At 44.0% G+C, this 23,405-nt stretch overlaps 1 protein-coding gene across 1 annotated transcript; it reads right to left on the minus strand.

Moving 5' to 3' along the window:
* Positions 1–132: 132 nt before the first annotated feature.
* On the minus strand, positions 133–10,705 carry LOC122773725 (extracellular calcium-sensing receptor-like). The gene is made up of 9 exons (XM_044032607.1): positions 10,478–10,705; positions 10,067–10,361; positions 9,825–9,911; positions 9,380–9,649; positions 8,961–9,167; positions 8,600–8,875; positions 7,885–8,112; positions 1,517–1,640; positions 133–1,438 (listed from the first exon to the last, which is right to left on the minus strand). Exons 1-9 carry the CDS (start codon positions 10,693–10,695, stop codon positions 528–530), a joined length of 2,616 nt encoding a protein of 871 aa, XP_043888542.1. The 5' UTR covers positions 10,696–10,705; the 3' UTR covers positions 133–527.
* Between the last annotated feature and the right edge of the window lie 12,700 nt (positions 10,706–23,405).

Below are 23,405 nucleotides of genomic sequence, written 5' to 3' on the forward strand. Positions count from 1 at the left end.
GAAGTGCCGATCCGCTTCGCAGAGCCCAGTAAAACAATAAAACCCTATTTTCTCAGCAGTGGCTGAACTGTTTGTTCTGAAACTTTAGGGTTTCATAAACGAGTTAATGACGCAGATACACACAGCGTTAATTGGAGCTTCCGGTCTATGTCGCCTTTAACTGAATTATACAAGGTTGTTTCACTGCAGCAAGCTCAGTCTTTAGCCTTGTGTGAGAAAGTTTAATTTTCCACTGGGCCTAACTGAGTAAAGCTACACACATTTAAAAAATGTGGACCACAGTTTTGCAGGTCTACAAATGTTGATTTCAATGAGATAATACAAATGAAATAAATATTAACAAATAAAATAGTTACCCTTGTTTCTAGCAGTAGTTATTTATCAACTCTCAACATCAAAAGTGAATTTAGGAAAGATAAAGAAATAATAAAGTTTTTTTTAATTAACATCTTTATTGTTCGTATTATGGTTGGATAAATAAAACTCAATTAAAAAATGCAAAAGATAGACTGAGAGACAAGACATTGTTACTTGGTGGTGCCTCGACCCATGATGGCTTTCTTTGTGTTTCTCTCTGGTCTGAACAGGATGATGTAACATTTGGGTCCAAACAGTGCCACCAAGAGGCCAAAACTGGAGGCCAGGATGGCAAATACCTCCACTGCATCTGCATATTTCCCTGGTGAGCTGATGTAAGCAGGGACAAAGGCCACCCACACTGCACAGAAGATCAACATGCTGAAAGTGATGAGTTTGGCCTCATTGAAACTGTCTGGAAGATTCCTTGCTAGAAAAGCTAACAAACAACTGAGGACAGCCAGTAAACCAATATAGCCAAGTAAAACTGCAAAACCAACTGTGGACCCAACTGCACACTCATAAACTATCTTGTCACTGTGATACTGGGTGTTTTTATGAGGCACTGGTGAAGCAGAGACAAGCCAGACAGTGCAGATTGCTGCTTGAACAGAAGTCAGAACCAGAACTGTCCCTCTCTGCTGCACAGCACCAAACCAATTCAGACTGGACTCACCTCCTGGTTTGGAGGCCCTGAACACAGCCAGGACCACCATGGTTTTCACCAGGATACATGAGACACAAAGCACAAAGCTGATGCCAAATGCTGCATGTCTTAGTTGACAAGTCCATAATCTGGGTCGTCCAATGAAGAGCAATGAGCAGAGGAAACAGCACTTAAGTGACACCAAAAGAAGAAAACTAAGTTCTGAATTGTTGGCACGAACTATAGGTGTGCTGCGATGATGGATGAAGATGCCCAGAACAACAACACAGATACATGTGCCCAACAGGGAGGTGGTTGTCAAGCAGATACCCAGAGGCTCATGGTAGGAGAGGAACTCTATTTTCTTAGGAACACAGTGGTCACGCTTTGGGCTGGACCAGTAATCTTCTGGACAACTGGTGCACTCCATGGAGTCTGAGATAAGAGGAAAAGTGAGGAGATACATGTTTATACAACATCTCTGAACTGTGAGGTTTAAAACTTTACACTCACCAGTTGTATTGCTGATCTTTCCCTCTGAACAAGGGACACAGTCAAAACAACACTCAGGTTCCCCCTTCTTTCTGGCCATGCGGGTACCTGGAGGACAACTCTCACTGCACACTGATCGAGGAGGCTGTGTGGAGAAACATCAGTATCTGTAATTTTATTTTTCTCCATACTGAAATATATTTCTGTGTCCACAGAGTGTTGCTATGGATTTCCATTGGGCATCCATGACATCCATGACATCTTCCATTCACAAAAAATGTGGGTGTAACCCAGAGTGTAAAGCCATAGATATTTAAAAATGATCAAATCAGCAATAAATAAATTAAGGTGAATTCATATTGTCCATGTGTTACATAATTAATGAATTGGATCTGAATAAAAACATGGAAAAAATTAAATTAAACCCAAATACTAACAAGAGCACGATAATAAATATATAGGTTTTATTTTGAAAATACTGCAATTCACTTCCGGCAAAGTGAATGTGTTTCCTTTTGCTCAGTTACGAGATCTGTAAAGACACAGGTGATATGAGAGTGCGGATAGCGCTAAAAAAGAGAGAAAGTTCACGTGACTTGGATGAGATGTAGAGACGAGCGGTTCGGATTATTTCCTCACAGATTTACATCGTGTTTTGTGCCGGAAAACATCATACTTTGCATTTCTATTAAGACACATGAGTTGGGATAAGAGAAAGTTGCTGTGTCGCCGCGACGTTGTGCTCAGAAGGTGAGTTGTTTTACGGAACTAGATATTTACAGCGCTATCTGCCCTATTTATGTCACCTGTCTCTTTAAGGTTGAAAGAAATTCTGCAACTTGATCCATTGTGAGCTGATGGAAAAAAAATAGAATGTGTGCTTTTGACTGGAATTTTCTGGTGAGTTTTATTGATATGGTTGAAGTGAATTCGCACATTTTGACAAGAGTTGTCACGATACCAAAATGAGTAACCACAATACTATACCAGACAAAGTATCAAGGTTCCGGGTATTATCGTGATACTGTGGCCTTTTTTGATTATTATTATTCTTTTTATGAACTGCAATGTATTTGTGTAAGTTATAAATACTTATTAATTACTTATAATGTTGTTTGGTGCATGATAAACATACAACATATATATATATATATATATATATATATAAATATATATATATATATATATATATATATATATATATATATATATATACATATATATATATATATATATATAATCATTCACATTCCTTTGCACATTAATTTATGTTTAACTAATATAATCAACTTACACAACTTACACTAACAAATCCACTGTCTTTTTAAAAAAAATCTATTTGACAATAATGCTTCTTCTCCAACATAATAAACCATAGAGAACAAAATACAATAAACAGGAACTGATTCCCTTTGAAAACTATATTTTTATGGCTTTTCTATGTGCTTTATACTTTGACATCCTTTAACTCTTCATTCCTCAGCCTGTACACGGAGCATATAGCCTAATATTAGCCAATACTAACCTGGTATTCGACATATAAATGTGGGTGATGACACTGCAGGTGTTTTATGAGGTTGGATGTGTTCCCTCCCATTATTTAATAGTCTTTGCTATGACTTTATGTTGCTGTGGGCTTATATAATATTTCGAAATAATAGTAATAATTGCACTGGTAAAAAAAAAAAGTGGCATTTATATATATATAGATATATATATATTTTTATTTTTATTTATTTATTTTTTTCCCATTTTCGGCGCCCCCTGCGGATGATGGTGCCACTACCATTTGCCTATACTGCCTATGCCCAGGGCCAGCTCTGATATAGCCTAATATTAGCCAATGAGAAAAAAACAGGGCATACTAACCCTGTATTCGACATATACATTTGGGTGACGACACTGCAAGTGTTTTATGAGGTGTTCCCTATTTTGGCTCCTATAGCTTGGTGGCAGCGCCTGCACAGTGGACGGCCATCGTCTATTGCTTTACCGTCTGTGCCTCGCTTAGAGCCAAAATAGTTCCAAATGTGACTTTTGGAGTTTGTTTTTTTGAGTAAAGTTAGTGGTGCCACTGACCTCGCCGCTCGGGCCCGGTGCTTCTGCCATGGTGAGTGTGTTGTCTCGTGTTTGTGACTGTAAGCTGTGTGCGTGTCTGGGCGAGACAGAACTTTAACTCGACGTTTGTTTTGAAACAAATTTCTATTGAAGCGGAGCTGTCTTCATGGAGTTTGTTCTTGCCGGCAGAAACACGCGAACAGCCAATCAGCTAACAGACGGGCGGACCCAGCATGCGGAAACAACCTATCATATCACCGAACATCACCAGTAACAGGCAAACAGCCAATCATTCAGCATTACAATGTGGGTTTGTTTACAAGGGAGTAGCATGCAGTGAAAAGCCGGGAGGAGAGTAGAGGAGGCCGCAATGTAGCAAAAACTAGCACCGATAGTATATTAATCCACGGTAGTACCGTCGTGTAGAATTTCTAGTATTTAATGATTTCTAATGTATTTACGATATTTAAACAGTTAAATTAAACAATTTAAAATAGAGAAATACTATGATCCAGTTAAACTAAAAAAAATAAGTTTTCATTGATGTTAAAGGATACTAATGTGATTTTTGACGTGTCATTTTACTATTGCTACTCAAGTCAGACGATTGATTGCTCTCTTTTCTCCTGAGCCGAACTTAGCTTCTGATAAACTGGTCCACGAGGTGTATAGATACTTTAGTAAATATTTCTGTACCTCTCAGCCACTACCACAGCGAGCGAGGGCTGTGGTTGGTTACATGGGTCTTGATCTCACATCACCTGACAAAAGCAGTGGTTTCTCACCAGGAGATCAGCCCTATTTCTACGTTCTTGTAGACTTTGTACACAAGAGTCCATGGTAATTGTGTTCTTTGATGTCCCTTCTTCAACCAAAGCAAGAGATCCCACCAACTAGACTGGAAAGTGTGTTACATGTAGCTTAAGCATTGGTCCACAGGCATACAATGTAGGAGTGTACATGTATGTCCATGAAGGGCATGTCAGTAGTATTATGCACATGGATGGATGACATCACTCACATTAGATGGAGCATAGCAAACCTCTGGGGACTCAAGGGAAAGTATGAGTCTAGACCAGGGGTGCTCAGTACGTCGATCGTGATCTACCAGTCGATCGCAAAGGTAGTGTGGGTAGATCGTATAACATAAAAATAACAAAAAACACTTAGGTCACTGCACATGCGCGAACAACGGCGCTAAGTGCAGCAGCAAAACTAACAAGATAGCTAGTGAATTACCTCCAATTTTTAGCCCTCGTTTTTTTCTCTTAAACTTAAGAAAGGGTATACAAATGAGTGGGGGAGCTGGACCAAGTAAAGAGACAAAAACATATCACTTTCATACGGAAAGGAGGACTCCCATTCCGTAGCAGCTCTCTGTAGGATGTTCAGGAGACGCAGACAGGGCAAGCGAGCCGGCGCACTTGTTAAGCTCAGACAATGGGGTTTTCGGACAGAGCTCCCGTCAATACATCTGGCGAATGTCCGCTCTCTGAACAATAAGATGGAGGAACTGCTGCTTCTCAACAGTAGAAACTCGGACCTTCACAGATCTGCTGCCCTGTGTTTTACTGAAACCTGGCTCAGTGAATACATCCCAAACACCGGATTACATCTTCCGGACTTTCAACTTCTCCGTGCGGACCGCGTAACGGAGCTCTCGGGGAAGAGGAAGGGAGGTGGTATCTGCTTCTATATTAACGAAGGTTGGTGTACATATGTCACAGTGTTGAGCAAATCATGCAGCCCCCACTTGGAGTCTTTTTTCATAAACTGCAAGCCATTTTATTCACCGCGGGAGTTCTCCTCGTTTATTCTGGTTGGTGTTTACATCCCACCTCAGGCGTGTGTTACTGAGGCTTTACACTTAACACTTGGCTGACCAGATAACGGACATGGAGAGGAAACATCCAGATTCCCAGCTCATTGTTCTTGGGGACTTTAACAGAGCAAACCTCAGCCGTGAACTGCCAAAATATAAACAAAATGTTAAGTGTCCCACTAGGAACAAAAACACTCTGGACCATTGCTACACCATTTTAAAGGATGCATATTGCTCTGCCGACCAAAACCTTCTGCACATACAACAACAATAAACCTTGGTTCACTGCTAAACTTAGGATGCTTCGTCAGGTCAAGGAGGAGGCCTACAGAAGTGGGGACAGAGTCCTGTACAATACAACCAGGAACTCACTGACAAAGGAGATCAAAGTGGCAAAGAGGTGTTACACTGAGAAGCTGAAAAACAGTTTCTCAGCTAACAAGCCTGCGTCAGTGTGGAGAGGTCTACAAGAGCTCACTAACTACAGGAGACCATCCCCCCACATAGCAGCGAACCGTGAACTGGCTGACGACCTGAATGTCTTCTACTGCAGGTTTGAGAAGCCAACATTCACACCCATCACCTGATCCAACATCAAACAACCCTCATCTCCCCCTGCACCACCATCACCCCTCCCTCCTGACCCCATACCATCACTCAGGATCTGTGAAGAAGATGTGTGTCAGCTCTTCAGGAAACAGAAGTCCAGGAAATCTCCAGGCTCCAGGTCTGAAGGTCTGTGCCGACCAGCTGGCCCCCATCTTTACCCAGATCTTCAACAGATCACTGGAGTTGTATGAAGTCCCCTCCTGCTTCAAACACTCTACAATAATCCCGGTCCCCAGGAAACCAGCAATCTCAGGTCTAAATGACTACAGGCCCGTGGCCCTGATGTGTGTGGTCATGACGGCCTTTGAGAGACTGGTGTTGTGCCACCTGAAGGACATCACAGGCCCCCTGCTGGACCCCCTGCAGTTTGCATATCAGGTAAACAGGTCAGTGGATGATGCAATCAATATGGGTCTGCATTACATCCTGCATCACCTCGACTCCCCAAGGACATATGCTAGGATCCTGTTTGTGGACTTCAGCTTGGCGTTCAACACCATCATCCCGGACATCCTGCACTCCAAACTCACCCAGTGCTCCGTCTCAGCCCCCACCTGTCAGTGGATTACAAACTTCCTCACAGACAGGAGCCAGCAGGTGAGACTGGGGAGAATCACTTCCAGCACCCGGACAATCAGCACCGGCGCCCCCCAGGGATGTGTGCTCTCCCCACTGCTCTCTCCCTTTACACCAACGACTGCACCTCGAGTGACCCATCTGTCAAACTCCTGAAGTTTGCAGACGACACAACAGTCATCGGCCTCATCTGAGACAGCGACAAGTCTGCATACAGATGGGAGGAGGAACAACTGGTCCTCTGGTGTGGTCAGAACAACCTGGAGCTGAACACGCTCAAAACTGTGGAGATGACAGTGGACTTCAGGAGTAACTCCCCTGCTCTGCCCCCCCTCACCATCCTCAATAACACTGTGTCTGCTGTGGAAACCTTCAGGTTTCTAGGATCCACCATCTCCCATGACCTAAAGTGGGCACCAAACATTGACTCCATAGTCAAAAAGGCCCAGCAGAGGCTGTACTTCCTGCGACAGCTCAGGAAGTACAACCTGCCCCAGGAGCTGCTGATCCAGTTCTACACAGCAATAGTCCAGTCTGTTCTCGGCACCTCCATCATCGTTTGGTTTGGATCAGCCACCAAACAGGACAGAAACAGACTGAATCTCACCATCAGGGCTGCAGAGAGAATCATTGGTGTTTAACTGCCCACCATCCAGGACTTGAACACATCCAGAGTCAAGAACCGGGCAGGTAGTATCTCTGCAGATCCATCACATCCCGGAAACAACCTGTTTGAATTTTCTTCCCTCTGGCAGGCATTACAGAACACTGTACACCAAAACTGCCAGACACAAGAACAGTTTTTTCCCCCAGGCCGTCACACTACTGAACACTTGACCAGTTTATTTATTCACTATTTTGCACCTTATCGTTTTTATACATAAATATATATATTTAAAAATAGACCGGACCTCTGGACACCTTATTTATTCACTTTTGTTGAATGTATGTTAAGTTATGTTGATGTTTACGTTTAATGTACAGCGTGTGTTGGAAAAAAACGGAGTCAAATTCCTTGTATGTGTTCACATACTTGGCCAATAAAGCTGATTCTGATTCTGATTCTGAACATGTACATAGTTAATTGTGTTGTGTTGTGCAATATGGGCTCATGTGGTTATGAACATCAACATTCATTGTACTACATATAAATAATTCTCAATATATTTATAAATAAATATATGTTTTGCATTTTTGTAGAAGGTAGATCATTTTGACATGGTCATTTTATAAGTAGCTTGCATGCTGAAAAAAGTGTGAGCACCCCTGGTCTAGACCAATGCGTGGGAGAAATAAATGGTTGTCTATAAAATGAAGAAATAACCTGTTTGGATTCAAAGTTCCAGAAGATTTTGTCTTCATCCAGTGTGAGTTCTTCACCTTTGAAGGCTGACCTCTTAACCTCACCCACTCTCTGAACTTTAGTTCTTCCATCAGGGAGCCACACCCAATTTATGATGTCATATATTGGTAAGGCATCACCATTCTCATCAAATGACACTTGATCACCAAATGTTGTGGTGAAGTTGACTTTTTCCAAGTAATACACAAGCTTTGAATAATAAAATAAGACACAAAAGGAACAAATTAACAAAAAAGTGAATGTTTGTGCTATTCACAAAATATTTACTAAAGATAACTGAAAATGCATCTGGCCTCAGCTGTTACTAGTGCTGAGGAATGAAAATAAGAGTGCAGCTTTTACTTATTAGATCCATATTTAACTTGAATGAACAAAATATTTTTGTGACAGTATATTTGTGAACACAGCAGTACAGAGAAATCAGGATAAATCTAATTATTGCAGGATACAATCTTTTTATAATTTCCCATCAAATAATCTCCTTTTAAGTCACATCACATGACTAAATATACTTGTACTTTGACCTGATATTACAATACACTGTCTGCTTGCTGTATAGGGAAATTGAGATGCTTTAATTTGTTAATTTATTAAGTTGTTACACTTCCTTCAAATCTTAAAGAAATACAAACGATTAAGAGTGTAATTAAGAGTTGAGTGTAAACTGATATCTCACCTGCCATGGCTCCATTCTTTGTAAATGAGCACAGGTGTTGTTGCTGAAAGGTCCTCTCCCTGGCTCACACTGCAGCATGTCATCAAGAGCATATGCCAGAGCATACACAGCCTTATACACATTATACTCTGGTCTGAGGTCTGAATCATCCAGGAAATCAGTCTCCACATTCTCTATAACTTCCTGTCCAGTGCACAATTCTCCTCCAGCTTCCACCCAACCTGCTGGAGGTGGTGCAAATCTACACTGAAATGTGTGTTCCCAAAACTGATTCACCTGGAACATATTGATTTTGTGTAAAAAGTTTGTATAAAGACAAAATATAATACTCACAAATAACCAGTCAATGGCAAAACCTCACCATGCTGTTTCCATATGTGTTGTTGTGATGTAGGTCAGGACGTATTTGTAACAGGAAGTCCCTGAGTCCTGGTATTTCTCCTCGACGGATGGAGATGCCCAGTGTTCCACCCAGACATGGCATGAAGTGGGGGGTCTGGAGCACGTCAGCTAATGTCCAGGCTTCACTGGCAATCCACTGCAGGCCTTTCACATTCTGCCTCACCACCTGTACATTATAACAAGTTTATAAATTCACACTTATACCAGGAGTAGTAAGTAAAATCAAGTTTTCACAGTTGCACATACACAAATGTATGTTGTATTACAGGCAAATTTGAATTTGTCCTCCTAAAAACAAATTCAACTATTTATAGCTCAAACAATAGTTTTGACATTTGCGAAAAGGTTTTTACAACATATCTCTCTTTCAGGACTGACCTCTTTCATGAGGTTGATCATTGGAGTCTTATTTGCAAAAACAATAACGACTCGAGCTGTAGATTTCCTCATCACATCCACTATTCTCCTTAGTTCAACAGGGTCATAACCCTGAGGCAAAATCTCAGTGTAAGCCAAACAACCTCCACCAGCTGGACCCAGATCTGAGTGAAAGGATCGGGCAGCGTGGACTCCATAATCATCATCACTGATGAGCAGACCTGCCCAAGTCCAACCAAAGTGTTTTAGAATCTGAATCATAGCATTCACCTATGTGGACACAGAGCAGAGTGATTAGTGCACAGGCTGGAATCATCTTTACTATAAATCCTGCTAAACAGGTTCATCAAAGACTCATGTTTAATCACTGTCTGTAAGTGTTGTATATCTGACACCACACAACTCTGTCAATGAAACATAACATGATTTTTGGTTAGATTGTTACCTGAAAAGCGTCACTTGGGATCGTCCTAAAGAAAGATGGAAACTTTTGTCGATCACTCAGGCAGGAACATGTGGCAAAATAACTGACCTGTAAAAAGGGCAGACCTCTTCTTCTAATAAACATTTTTGTAATATGTTTAAATATATAACTGTCAGCTCTCCATTAAATGCATAAATTAAATAATGACATTTAATTTATATTTAGTCACCATAATGATTGAAGTGGAAGACTTTAAAACTTACCATAGGCACTTGGTACAAACCTAAGACTGTAGAAATGGCTATAGAATTTGAAGAGGTGGGATCACCCACAATCCCTAGGACTGGAGGAGTTCCTACACAGTTCTCCTCTAATGTAACTTGTTCTTCTTGACCACTGACTAAGGTCAGTGCCGCACGGAATCCAATTCCTAGTTGGATGCAGTTATCATACAAACTGTATCCCAGAGTCACATTAGGCAGCAGATTGGAGTTTCTGTTGATCTCATCAATAGCAAAGGCCATAGTCTGAGCCAGCTTGAATCCTACAACACTAAAACTAACAGAACCAATAGTTTATTATTTTGAATACTTTATATTTTCTATTCCATTTACTTATACAGTAACTATGTAAAGTTACACATGTTTCACACCTACAGATACTGTCAGACTCACTCATAGCAGGTAGGCAGCTGTGGCTCTGAGGTAAAAGTCAGGTCAGGATCAGTAGAAAAGAAGTGATTTGCAAAAAGTCCACCGAGAATCACATCTCCAGTTTTGCGCATACAATTTAGAATAAACTGTCCCTGTAACTGACAAGAGGAGGACACAGCAGAGAATAAGCAGCAGTACAACATTAGCGAGAGAAACTTGTTATCTAAAAATACCCTCATGACTTTCCTCTGGTTCATCCCGTTACTGAGTTCCGTCCCATCACTACATCATCTTTTATTGACTTATGAGAATGTTTATCCTTGCACATCACCTATCAGGGCAGAAAAATAAGATGTAGGGGCAGGTCCTCAGCAACGTCATGCGTCATTTACACGTAGTTCCATTGTCATGTACCTTCATGGTGCAACAGTTTGTATTTCAGCTTTTAAATTACAAAGTTTTACACCAGTGTGTTTATTTTCCTCCAGTATTTTATGATAAAACCAAAAAGTGTTTTGATGCAGACTACACAGAAATAGTTGATTCATATAATGATTCATCATATAAAATGATTCATATTAACACTGCAAAAAATAGTATTTATAGTCAACAGGCATATTTTATATAGGGTTTGAATCTGTTGACTGTTGACGGCTTTAGGTCAAGTCCACCACAAATAACTTTACTGCTAGCATACTGCTGTGTGTTTTTAATCTTGGTGCTAACATGGAAGCTAGCATCACCAACTTGAGAAAACCATGAACAAATACTTTGTTTAATAGAAACAGTTTAACTGCAGCAGTTTTGGTCCTGTGTTAGTAGATTGCATTGTCCACCAGACCTGATTAAGTAAAGCTAAACGCCTATTTTAAACAGAGGACCTACAATTGGCAGGTTTATAAATATTGATCTCAGTGAGATGGTATGGCTAAATGGAAATGAAATAAATGATAAAAGTTACCCTTGTTGCTAAAATAAGTAATCATGTAAAAGTACATTAACTCCCAACACTGGAATGATAGGTGGTTAGAAAAAAATATTGTAAGGTTTTTTTTGTATAGCATTTGAGGTAGTGATGAAAGTGATGAGACAACATCTCTGAACTGTGGTGTTTAAATATTTACACTCACCAGTTGTATTGTTGATCTTTCCCTCAGAACAAGGGATGCAGTTAAAACAACACTCAGGTTCCCCCTTCTTTCTGGCCATGCGGGTACCTGGAGGACAACTCTCACTGCACACTGACCGAGGAGGCAATTTAATTCACAATAACATTAGCACTGGATGGGCCCTCACATCCCCCATCCAATGGTGACTCCCTTGACATGGCTTAGAATTTTGTAGAGTTAATGACAGTGCTCAATGAAAGTTTTACTTTAAATGGCCAATGGGTGGCCCTGGAAAGAGCCCACCAATAATATATTATGCTGGTGTATAGCAACTGGACACCAAAGGGGAATGTGGCAGAAAAGATGGTCATGGATCTCCAAAAAGGATAGACATGACTGCGGTGAATACATATTTCAGGAAGAAGGGGGAGCATAGGGTGACTTATAAGAGTGTAGGAAGATATTCACAGGTCGATAATATACTATACAGAAGATGATCTAAAGGAGACAGAAAATCATAAAGTGAGGCCAATGGAGATTGTGGCTGGGCAGCATCAGATGGTAGTCTGTAAGATGATTTTAGAAACCAAGAAGAGGAAGTGAGCAAGAGAAGAGCCAATGATTAAATGGTGGAAACTGAAGAAGGAAGAATGTTGTGCAGAGTTGAGGGAGGAGTTGCGACAGGCTCTGAGAGGGAGTGAAGAGTTTATTTATTTATTTATTTTGGTCATGCCATTTAGATCACTCATAACACATCAGTGTAGTTCACACAATACACATAACCGAAAGGGAAAGTGGGAGAAGCAAAAGCTTATCTAGTCCCGTCCCCATTATCATCGTACAATACATAATTATTATTTTCTTATGACATTTGACAAAAACATGTTTCAGCATCAGGTAGCACTCAGAGATGTAATCTAGCTCCAGACAGTCAAATCAGACTCCATGTGTGTCTGTACATGTGTCCAAAATATTCCGTCGTGAGTGACAATCTCAACTTGTTGCCTGGCATGTTCAACTTCCCAAAAGTTACAAGATGATCCAATCAATAGAGATCAATTCATATTTTTTTATTTTTTTTTTCCCTTTAGTCATCCATCTCATGTATAGGATTCGCCTCGCTTTGCTTCTCCATTCTTTTCACGTGTCCGTGGATGTTTTTGCTACGCATTTGTTGACCAGGTGTCTGATCTCTCTGTCCTTCACTGGGGTGAGAAACATTGTGCTTGGGTTTCTGTCTCTATCCTTATCAAAGTGGTCCCAGTGAAGGAGTGAGTCAGGAATGTTCTTCACCAGATTCGGCCCCACATTGACAAATAATTCATTAAATCTTTCTGCTATGATTTCCTTGTTATCCTCTTCCTTGTTATTGTCCTTGAAGTATAGAGGATAGCTAGGTTTTGTGTTTTTGTTTCTGATCACATCATTTAGAATGTCCCATAGTTTTTTAGTATAGCTCATGTTTTCTGCCAGCAGACTACTGCAGTATTCTTTCTTGCAATCATTGAGGATGCTATTTAGTTTTCTGTGCTGCTCTCTCTCTCTCCCCTCTCTGCAGGAGGCGTGGCTGACCTACTTCCACTGATGTGGCTGGTGATCAGCAACACCTGCGGCAGCTCATCCTCACCTGCTCCTGATGAGCAATCAGGAGGCTTCTTAAGCCTTTGCCGTCTCAGTCACCAGCGTCAGATTGTTTTGCTCCACCAGGGGTAACGCCTACGACTCCTGCTGTGATTTCTGAAACTCTGACTCCTGGAATATTTACCGGTGTTGTTCTGCTTCAGGTCGCCACGTCTCCTGCTTCCCCGAGAGCTGCGGATTCACCATAACACATCTCGGCCGTTGGAACCTCCCCTGTCTCGATTTACCATCGTGAGTCTGTTCCTGCCAGCATTCCCCCACTCACTGACTCTCGCCTTTTCCCGGGCACAGCTGCATCGGCAATAAACCTTGTTTAAACCGTAATCTGTCTCCTCTGCATTATTTAAGATTTGTGTCTCTTTTCTTTACAGGACAGTGTCTATTACACAGTGTTTTAAATATTTGCAAAAAGGAATCGTAAGCACCATTTACATCAGTTTCTTTGTAGAAACTTCTATCTTCACACTGATTTCAATTGTCACACATTCGATTAAATGTTCAACAGCTTCAAACATATTATGTACAATCTCAGTGTTATTGTCAATGAACGGGGCCACTCCTCCTCCACCTTTGTTTCTTCTGTTAACATAGACAAGTTTGTATCCATCCAGGCAAAAATCTGCGCCTTTATCTTCATTAATCCACGTTTCCGACACTGCTACGATGTTGAAAACATTTTTGAAGTGTAGGTATTCCTTAATGTGGTCGAAGTTGGTGTATAGACTCCTGCTATTGAATTGATGTGACGGGGTCCTTGGTGACACCCTCCGGAATGATATGGCTTAGTCAGTTGTTACATTCAAAAGAAGTTTTATTCTCACCGTGCCCCCAAAACCAATGACAAAAACAAAAATATTTCCAAAGTAACAAAAGAAAAAAAATGGATGAGAACCAAACAAACCAACAAACAAAATCAACCCAAAACTATTTATAGAGTTTTTGGTGCTGAACAGAGTTCCTCTGTAACTCCTGCACCGTCTGACTCTAGCAAACAACAACAAAAAAAAAACCCAGTAATATTCTTTCTTGTGTGCCCTACTCTGTACCACATGTCTTCAAGTCTCTCCCACCTGAACAGGCTCAAAATGGTTGCCTTATAACTGTTATGCCCCTCCCACTGGGCGTTGCACAAAATAGTACCCTCTAATTAGCCACCTCAGTCAGGTGGTCACTTTCCCGCCAAGAGCCCTATTTACCCACCCCGATAGCTACGCCCCTGTTTGGCAGAGAGCAGCGGGGGAAAACATCAGCGTCTCTGGTGAGTGTGCCTGCAAGTGCGGTGGATGTGTGTGTGTGTGTGTGTGTGTGGTGTCGCTAACGAGTGTGCACCCTCGCTATGGAACTAACTGTGGGGAATAGATTATGGTTGCGTTTGTGTCGGATGCAGAGAGACGGAACGGGACGGGGAATTGTTTGGCATGTTGCGTATGTGTGTAGCGTGTATGTGTGTGCCGTGTGTATGTGCGCGCAAACTGCCCTCACTCAGTGACGGGGCCGCTCCGTCACATCATCCTCCTCCTCCCCGGGATTGACGATGTGCGGCAATCTGGAGAGATAGTCTGCCACCACATTAGTCTTGCCCGTCCTGTGCCGGATGGTAAACTTGAACGGTTGCAGTGAGATGTACCATCTTGTGAGGCGACTATTGTGGTCCTTCATAGAGTTGATCCAGGTGAGAGCTCTATGGTCCGTCTCCAGGTCAAACTCTCGTCCCAATAAGTAGTAGCGCAGGCTCTCCAATGCCCACTTAATGGCCAGACCCTCTTTCTCCACCGTGGAGTATCTCGTCTCGCGTGGCTGGAGCTTGCGGCTCAAGTACAGGACTGGATTCTCTTTACCAGTATCCCCCTGGGCCAGCACTGCTCCAAGGCCCACTGCTGAGGCATCCACTTGGACCAGGAATCTCCTGCTGAAGTCTGGACTTTTGAGAACTGGCGAGGAACACAGGCGATTTTTCAGACAGTCGAAGGCCGATTGGCACTCCTCTGACCAGGTTACAGGATTCTTCTGGTCTTTAGTAGTTAACGCTGTGAGTGGGGTGGCGATGGTGGAGAACTGGGGAACAAATCGTCTGTACCACCCTACCAGACCCAGAAAGGACCGCACCTCCTTCTTGGTCCGTGGCCGAGGACATTTCCGGATAGCTTCCACTTTATCCACTTGTGGACGCACCTCCCCTCTTCCCAACTGGTATCCCAGGTACTGAGTTTCGTGTCGGGCCCACTCACACTTGGCTGGGTTAAGTGTCAGTCCAGCTTCCCGGATTTTCTGGAGGATGAGAGAGACGTGTTGGGTATGCTCTGACCAGGTGTTGCTGAAGATCACAACATCATCCAGGTAGGCGGCACTGCAGTGGTCACAGCCCTGGAGAACTCTGTCCATCAACCTCTGGAACGTAGCAGGAGCTCCATGCAAGCCAAAGGGCATCATTTTGAATTGGAAGAGTCCCACTGGTGTCTGGAAAGCAGTGTAGGGTCGACTTGACTCTTCCAGTGGCACCTGCCAGTACCCCTTGCACAAATCCAGGGTGGTGATAAATTTGGCGGCACCAATCTTCTCCAAGAGATCGTCAACTCTGGGCATGGGGTAAGCATCGAACTCGGATATGGCATTGAGCTTTCGGAAGTCGAGGCATATCCTGAGGGAACCATCCTTCTTAAAGACAATCACCACCGGACTGCACCACTCTGAATTGGATGGCTCAATCACCCCAAGCTTCAGCATTTCTTCCACCTCAGTCCGCAGCTTTCCCACCAGTTGTTGTGGGACACGATATGGGCGTTGACGGACAGGTTGGCCCTCCTTTAGACGTATCCGATGCTCTACCAAGGCGGTCCGGCCCGGATTGGCGGCGAATAAGGAGGGAAACTCACTGAACACCTGTAGGAGCTGTGCCGCCCTATCAGGTCTCAGATGCACCAGGACGGGATCTGAGGATGCCCTGGAGGTCTCTGGTCCAGTGTCCAGCTCCTCCTCGTCATTGACCTTCCTGGCCAACAGGACCTTCACTGGGACCTGGTCTGGACGCTCCCTCCATTCCTTCAACAGATTAACATGGTATGTTTGTTTTACCTTCTTCTTGTCGGGTTGGTGAACCTCATAGGTGACTGGACCCATTTTTCTGGTGATTGTGTATGGCCCTTGCCATTTGGCCAATAATTTGTGACTGGATGAGGGAAGTAGTAGCAGGATTTTTTGGCCTGGCTGGAACTCGCGATGTCGGGCCTGTTGGTCATACCAGATCTTCTGACTCTTCTGTGCCTTGTACAGGTTGAGCTCAGCCTCCTCTTGGTACTTGGCAAGCCGCTCTCTCATCTCCAGCACAAACTGCAAGATCCCTTTCTCACTTGGCATGGTGGAGGGGGCTTCCCAGCCCTTTCGTAGTAGGTCCAGTGGGCCCTGTACATCCCAACCATACAATAGCTCAAATGGGGAAAAACCAGTTGATGCCTGGGGAACTTCACGGTAGGCAAAGAGCAGAAAGGGTAGCCAGCGGTCCCAGTCCTTTCCGGTGTCAACCACAAACTTCTGCAGCATTCTTTTTAGAGTCTGGTTGAACCTTTCCACAAGGCCGTCAGTCTGTGGGTGGTATGGTGTGGTTTTGATTGCAGCAATGCCCAGTTGTTTCTGGAAAAGCTGCATCAGTTTCGAGGTGAAGTTGGTCCCTTGGTCGGTCAGGATCTCATCTGGTATGCCCACCCGTGAGAACAGTTGTACCAAGGCTCGCAGTACAGCCGGTGCAGTGATCGTGCGCAGGGGAAAGGCCTCTGGGAAGCGGGTGGCATAGTCACATACAACCAGAATGTACTGGTGTCCTCCACTGCTTTTCACCAAAGGGCCAACAATGTCCATGGCAATCCTGCGAAATGGGGTGGAAATGACAGGGAGTGGTTGCAGAAAAGCTCTATCTGATTTGCGGGCAGGGCATGTTTTCTGACAAACGGGGCATGTTGTGCAATATTGCTGAACATCTTTGTACATGGATGGCCAGTAAAACCGTGAGCTTATGCGTAGATATGTCTTATGACGACCTAGATGCCCCGCCCAGGGAAGTGTGTGCCCCAGGTGCATAACAATACCTCTGCAGCTAGCAGGGACAACCAGACGTTTGTGACCATCATTTACGCAATACAATACTTCATTTTCCACAACACATTGTTCTGTTCTCACACTGGTGTAATTTGTTTCATCAACTATATTTGCAAACAGGGGTTTTAAAGTTTTATCCCCCTTTTGTAGCTCTGTAATATTACTAGGTACAGTCCACGATGAACCCAACATTTCAGGTTCCGCCGACCTCAAGTGCTTTTCAAAGCGGCGTTGGCGACGAGATTTTTTTAGGTCTTTGATGCTACTTTCACACAGACTACTGTCAAAGTCAGGGAGCAGCAGAACATCAGAATCAATTTTTCTCGACTCCTGGCTGTCCCCATCCCACAGACTACTGTCAAGGTCTGGGAGTGGTTGGACACCAGCTTTTATTTGAGCTCGGGTAACAACAGGACAAGACATTTTGATTTCTACCTCCCCTGTTTTCCCAAAGTCAGTTTCCACTGGTTGATCCCCCAACAACATGTCCAGCAGTGTGGGCACGTCCCAGCCCAAGAGAGCTGCGGTAGGCAGTCTTTCCACAACACCCACAGTTAACAGATAAGGCTGTTCATCAATTGTCACAGTCACTTCAGCAGTGGGGTATGGATGCTTATCCCCGTGCACACAGACAATGTCCTGTTTTTGGCTATAGTCAATGGCGCTCAGTGGCACCAGATCCTGTCGCACCAGAGACATAAAACTGCCACTGTCCAGCAGAGCAGTAACCTCATGTCCATTAACAGTCACAGTCTTACAGCGTTGCAATTTTACTGTCCCCTCAGCCACTTCAGGCCGAGGTGCATAACAGGCACCTGTCAATTTTGCTCTGCGTAGCGGGCACAGTGAGGCTTTGTGGCCGGCCTGCTGGCAATAATAACACACAAGTTCCTTACCGGCTCCTTGTTGGTTTGGGGCAGAACTGGCGGTACCTTGAAATTCCTGGTTAGTGGCTTCCCTCCTGGTAGGTCTCGGCTGGGATGGCTGGAACATAGGCCGTTGGGCTGTGGGTCGTGTAGCTGGTCCTCCTCTGCGGGCGTTGAGGTATTGCAGTGCCAGCTTGGCTGCGCTGTGTCCATCAGTTGGTTCATGCTCCCTCACCCAGGTCCTCACCTCGGGGGGAAGCACTCGAAGCAGTTGCTCCAGGATGATGACCTCACCGATCTCCTCCTTCGAGTGCTGCTCGGGTCGGATCCAGCGACGATAGAGGCCTCTCAGACGGTGGTAGGTCTCTGTGGGGTTCTCACCAGATGGCACACCGAGGAAGCGGAACTGTTGCCGGTACGTCTCAGGAGAGATGTCAAATTTAACCAACAAAGCAGCTTTCAGGTCATAATAGCAATGAGCCTTCTCCTCATCCATCGCGCTGTAGGCCTCCAAGGCCTTCCCAGACAGCAGGGGAACAAGTCGGCATGCCCATTCAGCAGCTGGCCATTTCCAAGTTCGAGCCATGCGCTCAAAACGCAATAAATAGTTCTCTATGTCCTCCCCCACCTGGTATGGTGGTATTTTAGGTTCAACCTGAGGTCTCCACTCAGGTCTGGGCTGCTCAGAAACCCTACTATCAGCCGGCAACTGCAGAGTCAATTCATCGGCTGACAAATCAACGTGTCTACGCCGGGGTGTCGGTGTTGGTAGCCCAAGCCTTGGACTACTGGCGGTCACTGTGTCGGGCGTTGCAACCGTAGTTGCGGCCTGAGGCAGGGAAGCTCTTAGGCCTCGTAGCTCGGCCAGTAAACCCTCCTCTCTCCGACTTTGGGCTGTCAGAAAGTCTTTCATTAATCCAAGCAACTCTCCCCCAGTGTCACTCCTTGCTACGGGAGCAGGCCTCCATCGGTCACTGTCTTCTTCTTCCGATGACTGAACTGTGTCCCAGGCTGGATCAGCTGCTGCCATCTCTTGCTGCTGCTGCTGCCGTTGCTGTGAACGCAGTCCTACTCGTGTTCTTGGGAGACGAATGCTCTTCTTTCGACTAGCCATATCCCACTTCTGACACCATATGTGACGGGGTCCTTGGTGACACCCTCCGGAATGATATGGCTTAGTCAGTTGTTACATTCAAAAGAAGTTTTATTCTCACCGTGCCCCCAAAACCAATGACAAAAACAAAAATATTTCCAAAGTAACAAAAGAAAAAAAATGGATGAGAACCAAACAAACCAACAAACAAAATCAACCCAAAACTATTTATAGAGTTTTTGGTGCTGAACAGAGTTCCTCTGTAACTCCTGCACCGTCTGACTCTAGCAAACAACAACAAAAAAAAAACCCAGTAATATTCTTTCTTGTGTGCCCTACTCTGTACCACATGTCTTCAAGTCTCTCCCACCTGAACAGGCTCAAAATGGTTGCCTTATAACTGTTATGCCCCTCCCACTGGGCGTTGCACAAAATAGTACCCTCTAATTAGCCACCTCAGTCAGGTGGTCACTTTCCCGCCAAGAGCCCTATTTACCCACCCCGATAGCTACGCCCCTGTTTGGCAGAGAGCAGCGGGGGAAAACATCAGCGTCTCTGGTGAGTGTGCCTGCAAGTGCGGTGGATGTGTGTGTGTGTGTGTGTGTGTGGTGTCGCTAACGAGTGTGCACCCTCGCTATGGAACTAACTGTGGGGAATAGATTATGGTTGCGTTTGTGTCGGATGCAGAGAGACGGAACGGGACGGGGAATTGTTTGGCATGTTGCGTATGTGTGTAGCGTGTATGTGTGTGCCGTGTGTATGTGCGCGCAAACTGCCCTCACTCAGTGTCGGGGCCGCTCCGTCACAATTGAATTAAACAGTTTCCCATCCATCTCAATGCATTCGTTAAATTGGTCCTCAGTGTAGTACTGGCATTTCTCAGTCATGTTTGGGTATAGATGATTATACGGGTCAATTAATTCATTTGGGTCTGTTAAGGTGTGGTTCACATTTTGATTTTTGGTCAGCTCCACATTTTCGTGCTCAGCGATCCTCTCAGATATTTCCATCATCGTTTTAGTCTGTGTAGTAACCCTTGACCTTTGCTGGGCTGTAGTTATGGAGTGTTTGTGAGCCAAACCTTAGTTGTTGTATTTCTCCAGATCGACCTCACTCCTGATTTGCATTACTTTGACTTCTTCTGGTGTAGATCCATTTATTTTAATGTAGATTCTGCAGTTTGCCGTCCAAGTGTGTTGGATCTTGCCTCCTTTCTTCAGCTGATGTGCTTTTCTGGCGATGTCAGCATTCTTTTTGGTGAGTTTCTCATTGATGTAGACGTCCGAGCCTTTGAGCTTCCTGCCCTGCTTCAGCAGTGCCATCTTATGTCTTCTGTTAGTGAATCTCAGCACGACAGCTCGTGTTCTGTCTTCGGGGTAAGAGGTGACATACTTCCACATTGCTGAAGTCCACGTTGATGTCTCTGCCAGTCAGGAACTCAGCCACCTCGATTTCCGATTCATCAGGCTGCAACGACCGGTCTTCCGATGGTGCAGCCGCCCTTGCGTAGCTCTGACGCTTAATCCTGAGGCCAGTCACAATCACCTCATTGAGTCTTCCCAGCTGATCCATCTCCTCTACTCTGTTCCCCAGCTCCCACAGCAGCTTGCGTTCTCCTCCTGGAGCTTTTTGACTTCCACTGTCACCCCTTCCAACTTCTCCCTGAATTCGGTCATGCTTTCCTTGATCTCCTCTCTTATTATCACCCTCAGCTCTCATCGCCCTCATCTCGGCTCTCATCGCCTCCATTCCTTCATTCATAGCCTCCAGCATTTGATCAACTTTAGTTTTCACCATTTTCTTCTCTCTTGTTTTTTCCTCAGTTATCTCGAAGTTTTTCTCAAGTTATCTCAAGGTCGGCCTTCCTCACGGAGCTGCTGCTGTTGCGTCCTTCCTCTCACAGCGCCAACATGACAATGAAGAGTTGATCAGAGTTACCAGATGACTGGGGAAGTGAAGCTAGTGGTGAGGGATACAATCAATCAGAATCAGAATTGTCACTGATAAGTACCATGAAATTACAACCCCCAACCCGTCCCTTCATACAATAAGACAATACAGAGGCAGACCCGACAGGATGACTGGTGCTAATATAAAAGGGAGGAGAAAAGGGAGGGAGGAGGAAAAAAAGAGCAGCTCCCATGCTATGCTCCTGTGGAGGAGTACAGCGTGGGAAAAGAAAAAAAACCTCAGCACATAGGCACACATAAAACACTTACAAACACTACAATTGAGAACTCGCGACAATCTACACCGGGGAGGGGGAAGGGGGGGTGGAGGTGTTCCAGCACAGATGACATACCTGTGGAGGTATGGAGATGTCTAGGAAAGAGCAGTGGCCTTTTTAACCAGATTGTTTCACACAATCCTGGAGCGCAAGAAAATGAGAAATTGAAAAGAATTGTAGTGGAACAGACCTTAAAGAACAAGGGATGTGCATAGCTGTAGTAATTAGATAAAAAAAGTTGATCATCCACACCATGAAGATGTGGGAAAGACTTGATTAAGTTCAGTCAAGGAAAGAAGTGAAGATCAGCAAGCAGCAGTATGGGTTCATGCCAAGAAAGAGTAGCACAGATGTGATGTTTCCTTGGAGAGTGTTGATGGAGAAGTATAGAGAAGACCAGAGGGGTATTCCAGAAAGCAGGTTCAACACACTCTGAGTCTATCCCTGAACTCTGAGTTGACTTACTCTGAGTCGGGAAACTCTGAGTATCCGGTTCCAGAACAGCTGATCAGAGTTAGTTCAATCAACTCTGAGTACGTTAACCTCGAGGTACGCGCGTGCACAACTACTATAAAAAGCCATCATCAATGGAGCCCCGATACCACGAGTCACCATGACAACCGAGACCAAAAAAAAAAGATCACGTTATTTCAGTGAGAAGGAGTTGGAGATCCTTATGCTGGCCTACGGCGAATACGAGCACATATTTCGCCGCAAGTGTAACACAGCTGCAGCAGCGAAGGAGAGAGAGACCGCATGGGAGAGAATTGCTGCCCGAGTCAACGCGTAAGTTTGAATGTACTATTCCATTTACGTAACATTTAACCGTAAGATCGTAGCATAGTCTATAGTTATGAATATAAGTAGGAATGAAATCTGAGTTTTTCATTTAGGTGCAATCCAACAGGAGAAAAGAGGACTTGGAAGCAGCTAAAAATGAAACATAAAAACATCATTCAACAAGGTAAGGCATATTTTGCTAGGCTATGATTGCACCTCACTTTGATTTATTTTTTTATTTTTAATTGACTTAGGCTATGAAACGTTACGTAAATATTTATTCAGATTGCAAACATTGAGTTGTGCTCAGCCAACAGAAAGAAGGCAGAGGCCCGAAAAACGGGTGGAGCCTGTCACCCCCCAGGACACAAGTGCCTACATCAGATGCAAGTATACACTTATGTCTTTTTTTTAAATAAAACTTATATATATATATATATATATATATATATATATCCACCCACCCAACAGTTGTGGATGGTGTCATCTGCCTGGTTCAGGCAGATGATAGATTGAGGAGGAGGATGATGATGATGAGGATGAGGAAACGCTGTCTGCTGCCACAGGGAGAGATCCGGAGGGGACTACTGAAGTGTGTCTTAATATTATGTATAGCTACTGGCACGGCTCTACCCATTCATATTCATTTACATTCTTGAGTGGAATTTGGAGTTTGACATGTACACTGAAGTGATGAGCATAGACAATGGACAAACTAGCACATTCTTGTCCTTCAACAGAACATGGCTGGGCATCACCAAGAGGGTCCATCAACTTCTAGAGCACAGCTTGACACAGTGAGATTTTCGGTCAATACCATGTTAAATCTGTATGTAGAACTGCAGGAATTAAATGTCGTCCATATGTTTCCCAGTTGCCGGTAAAAGAGTTGTACAGGGTGCACCTAATGAAAACCATACAAAAAACTGAGAAAGAAATGGTGTACCTGGACCGGCAAATAAGAAAAACAGACTTGGAAATTCTATTACTTGAACGCCAGTTGAGGTGGGTGCATTGTCATGGTGAAACGGGTGAATATGTGAAATATGTTAATAGTTGGAACTATATTACAAATCCTGACTGTTGCTTTTGTACTTTTAGGGAATAAAGAAGAACCAAATCACATGTGAATTTGTCTTTTTAA

Source organism: Solea senegalensis, linkage group LG8 (assembly GCF_019176455.1).
Source record: "Solea senegalensis isolate Sse05_10M linkage group LG8, IFAPA_SoseM_1, whole genome shotgun sequence".
NCBI lineage: Eukaryota > Metazoa > Chordata > Actinopteri > Pleuronectiformes > Soleidae > Solea > Solea senegalensis.

Coding starts and splice junctions, on each gene's coding strand:
- LOC122773725 (XM_044032607.1), bottom strand. CDS start 10,695: ATGAGGGTATTTTTAGATAACAAGTTTCTCTCGCTAATGTTGTACTGC. Junction 10,362..10,477: donor CAGCTGCCTACCTGCTATGA/GTGAGTCTGACA, acceptor TGGTTCTGTTAG/TTTTAGTGTTGTAGGATTCA. Junction 9,168..9,379: donor TGATCAACCTCATGAAAGAG/GTCAGTCCTGAA, acceptor TATAATGTACAG/GTGGTGAGGCAGAATGTGAA.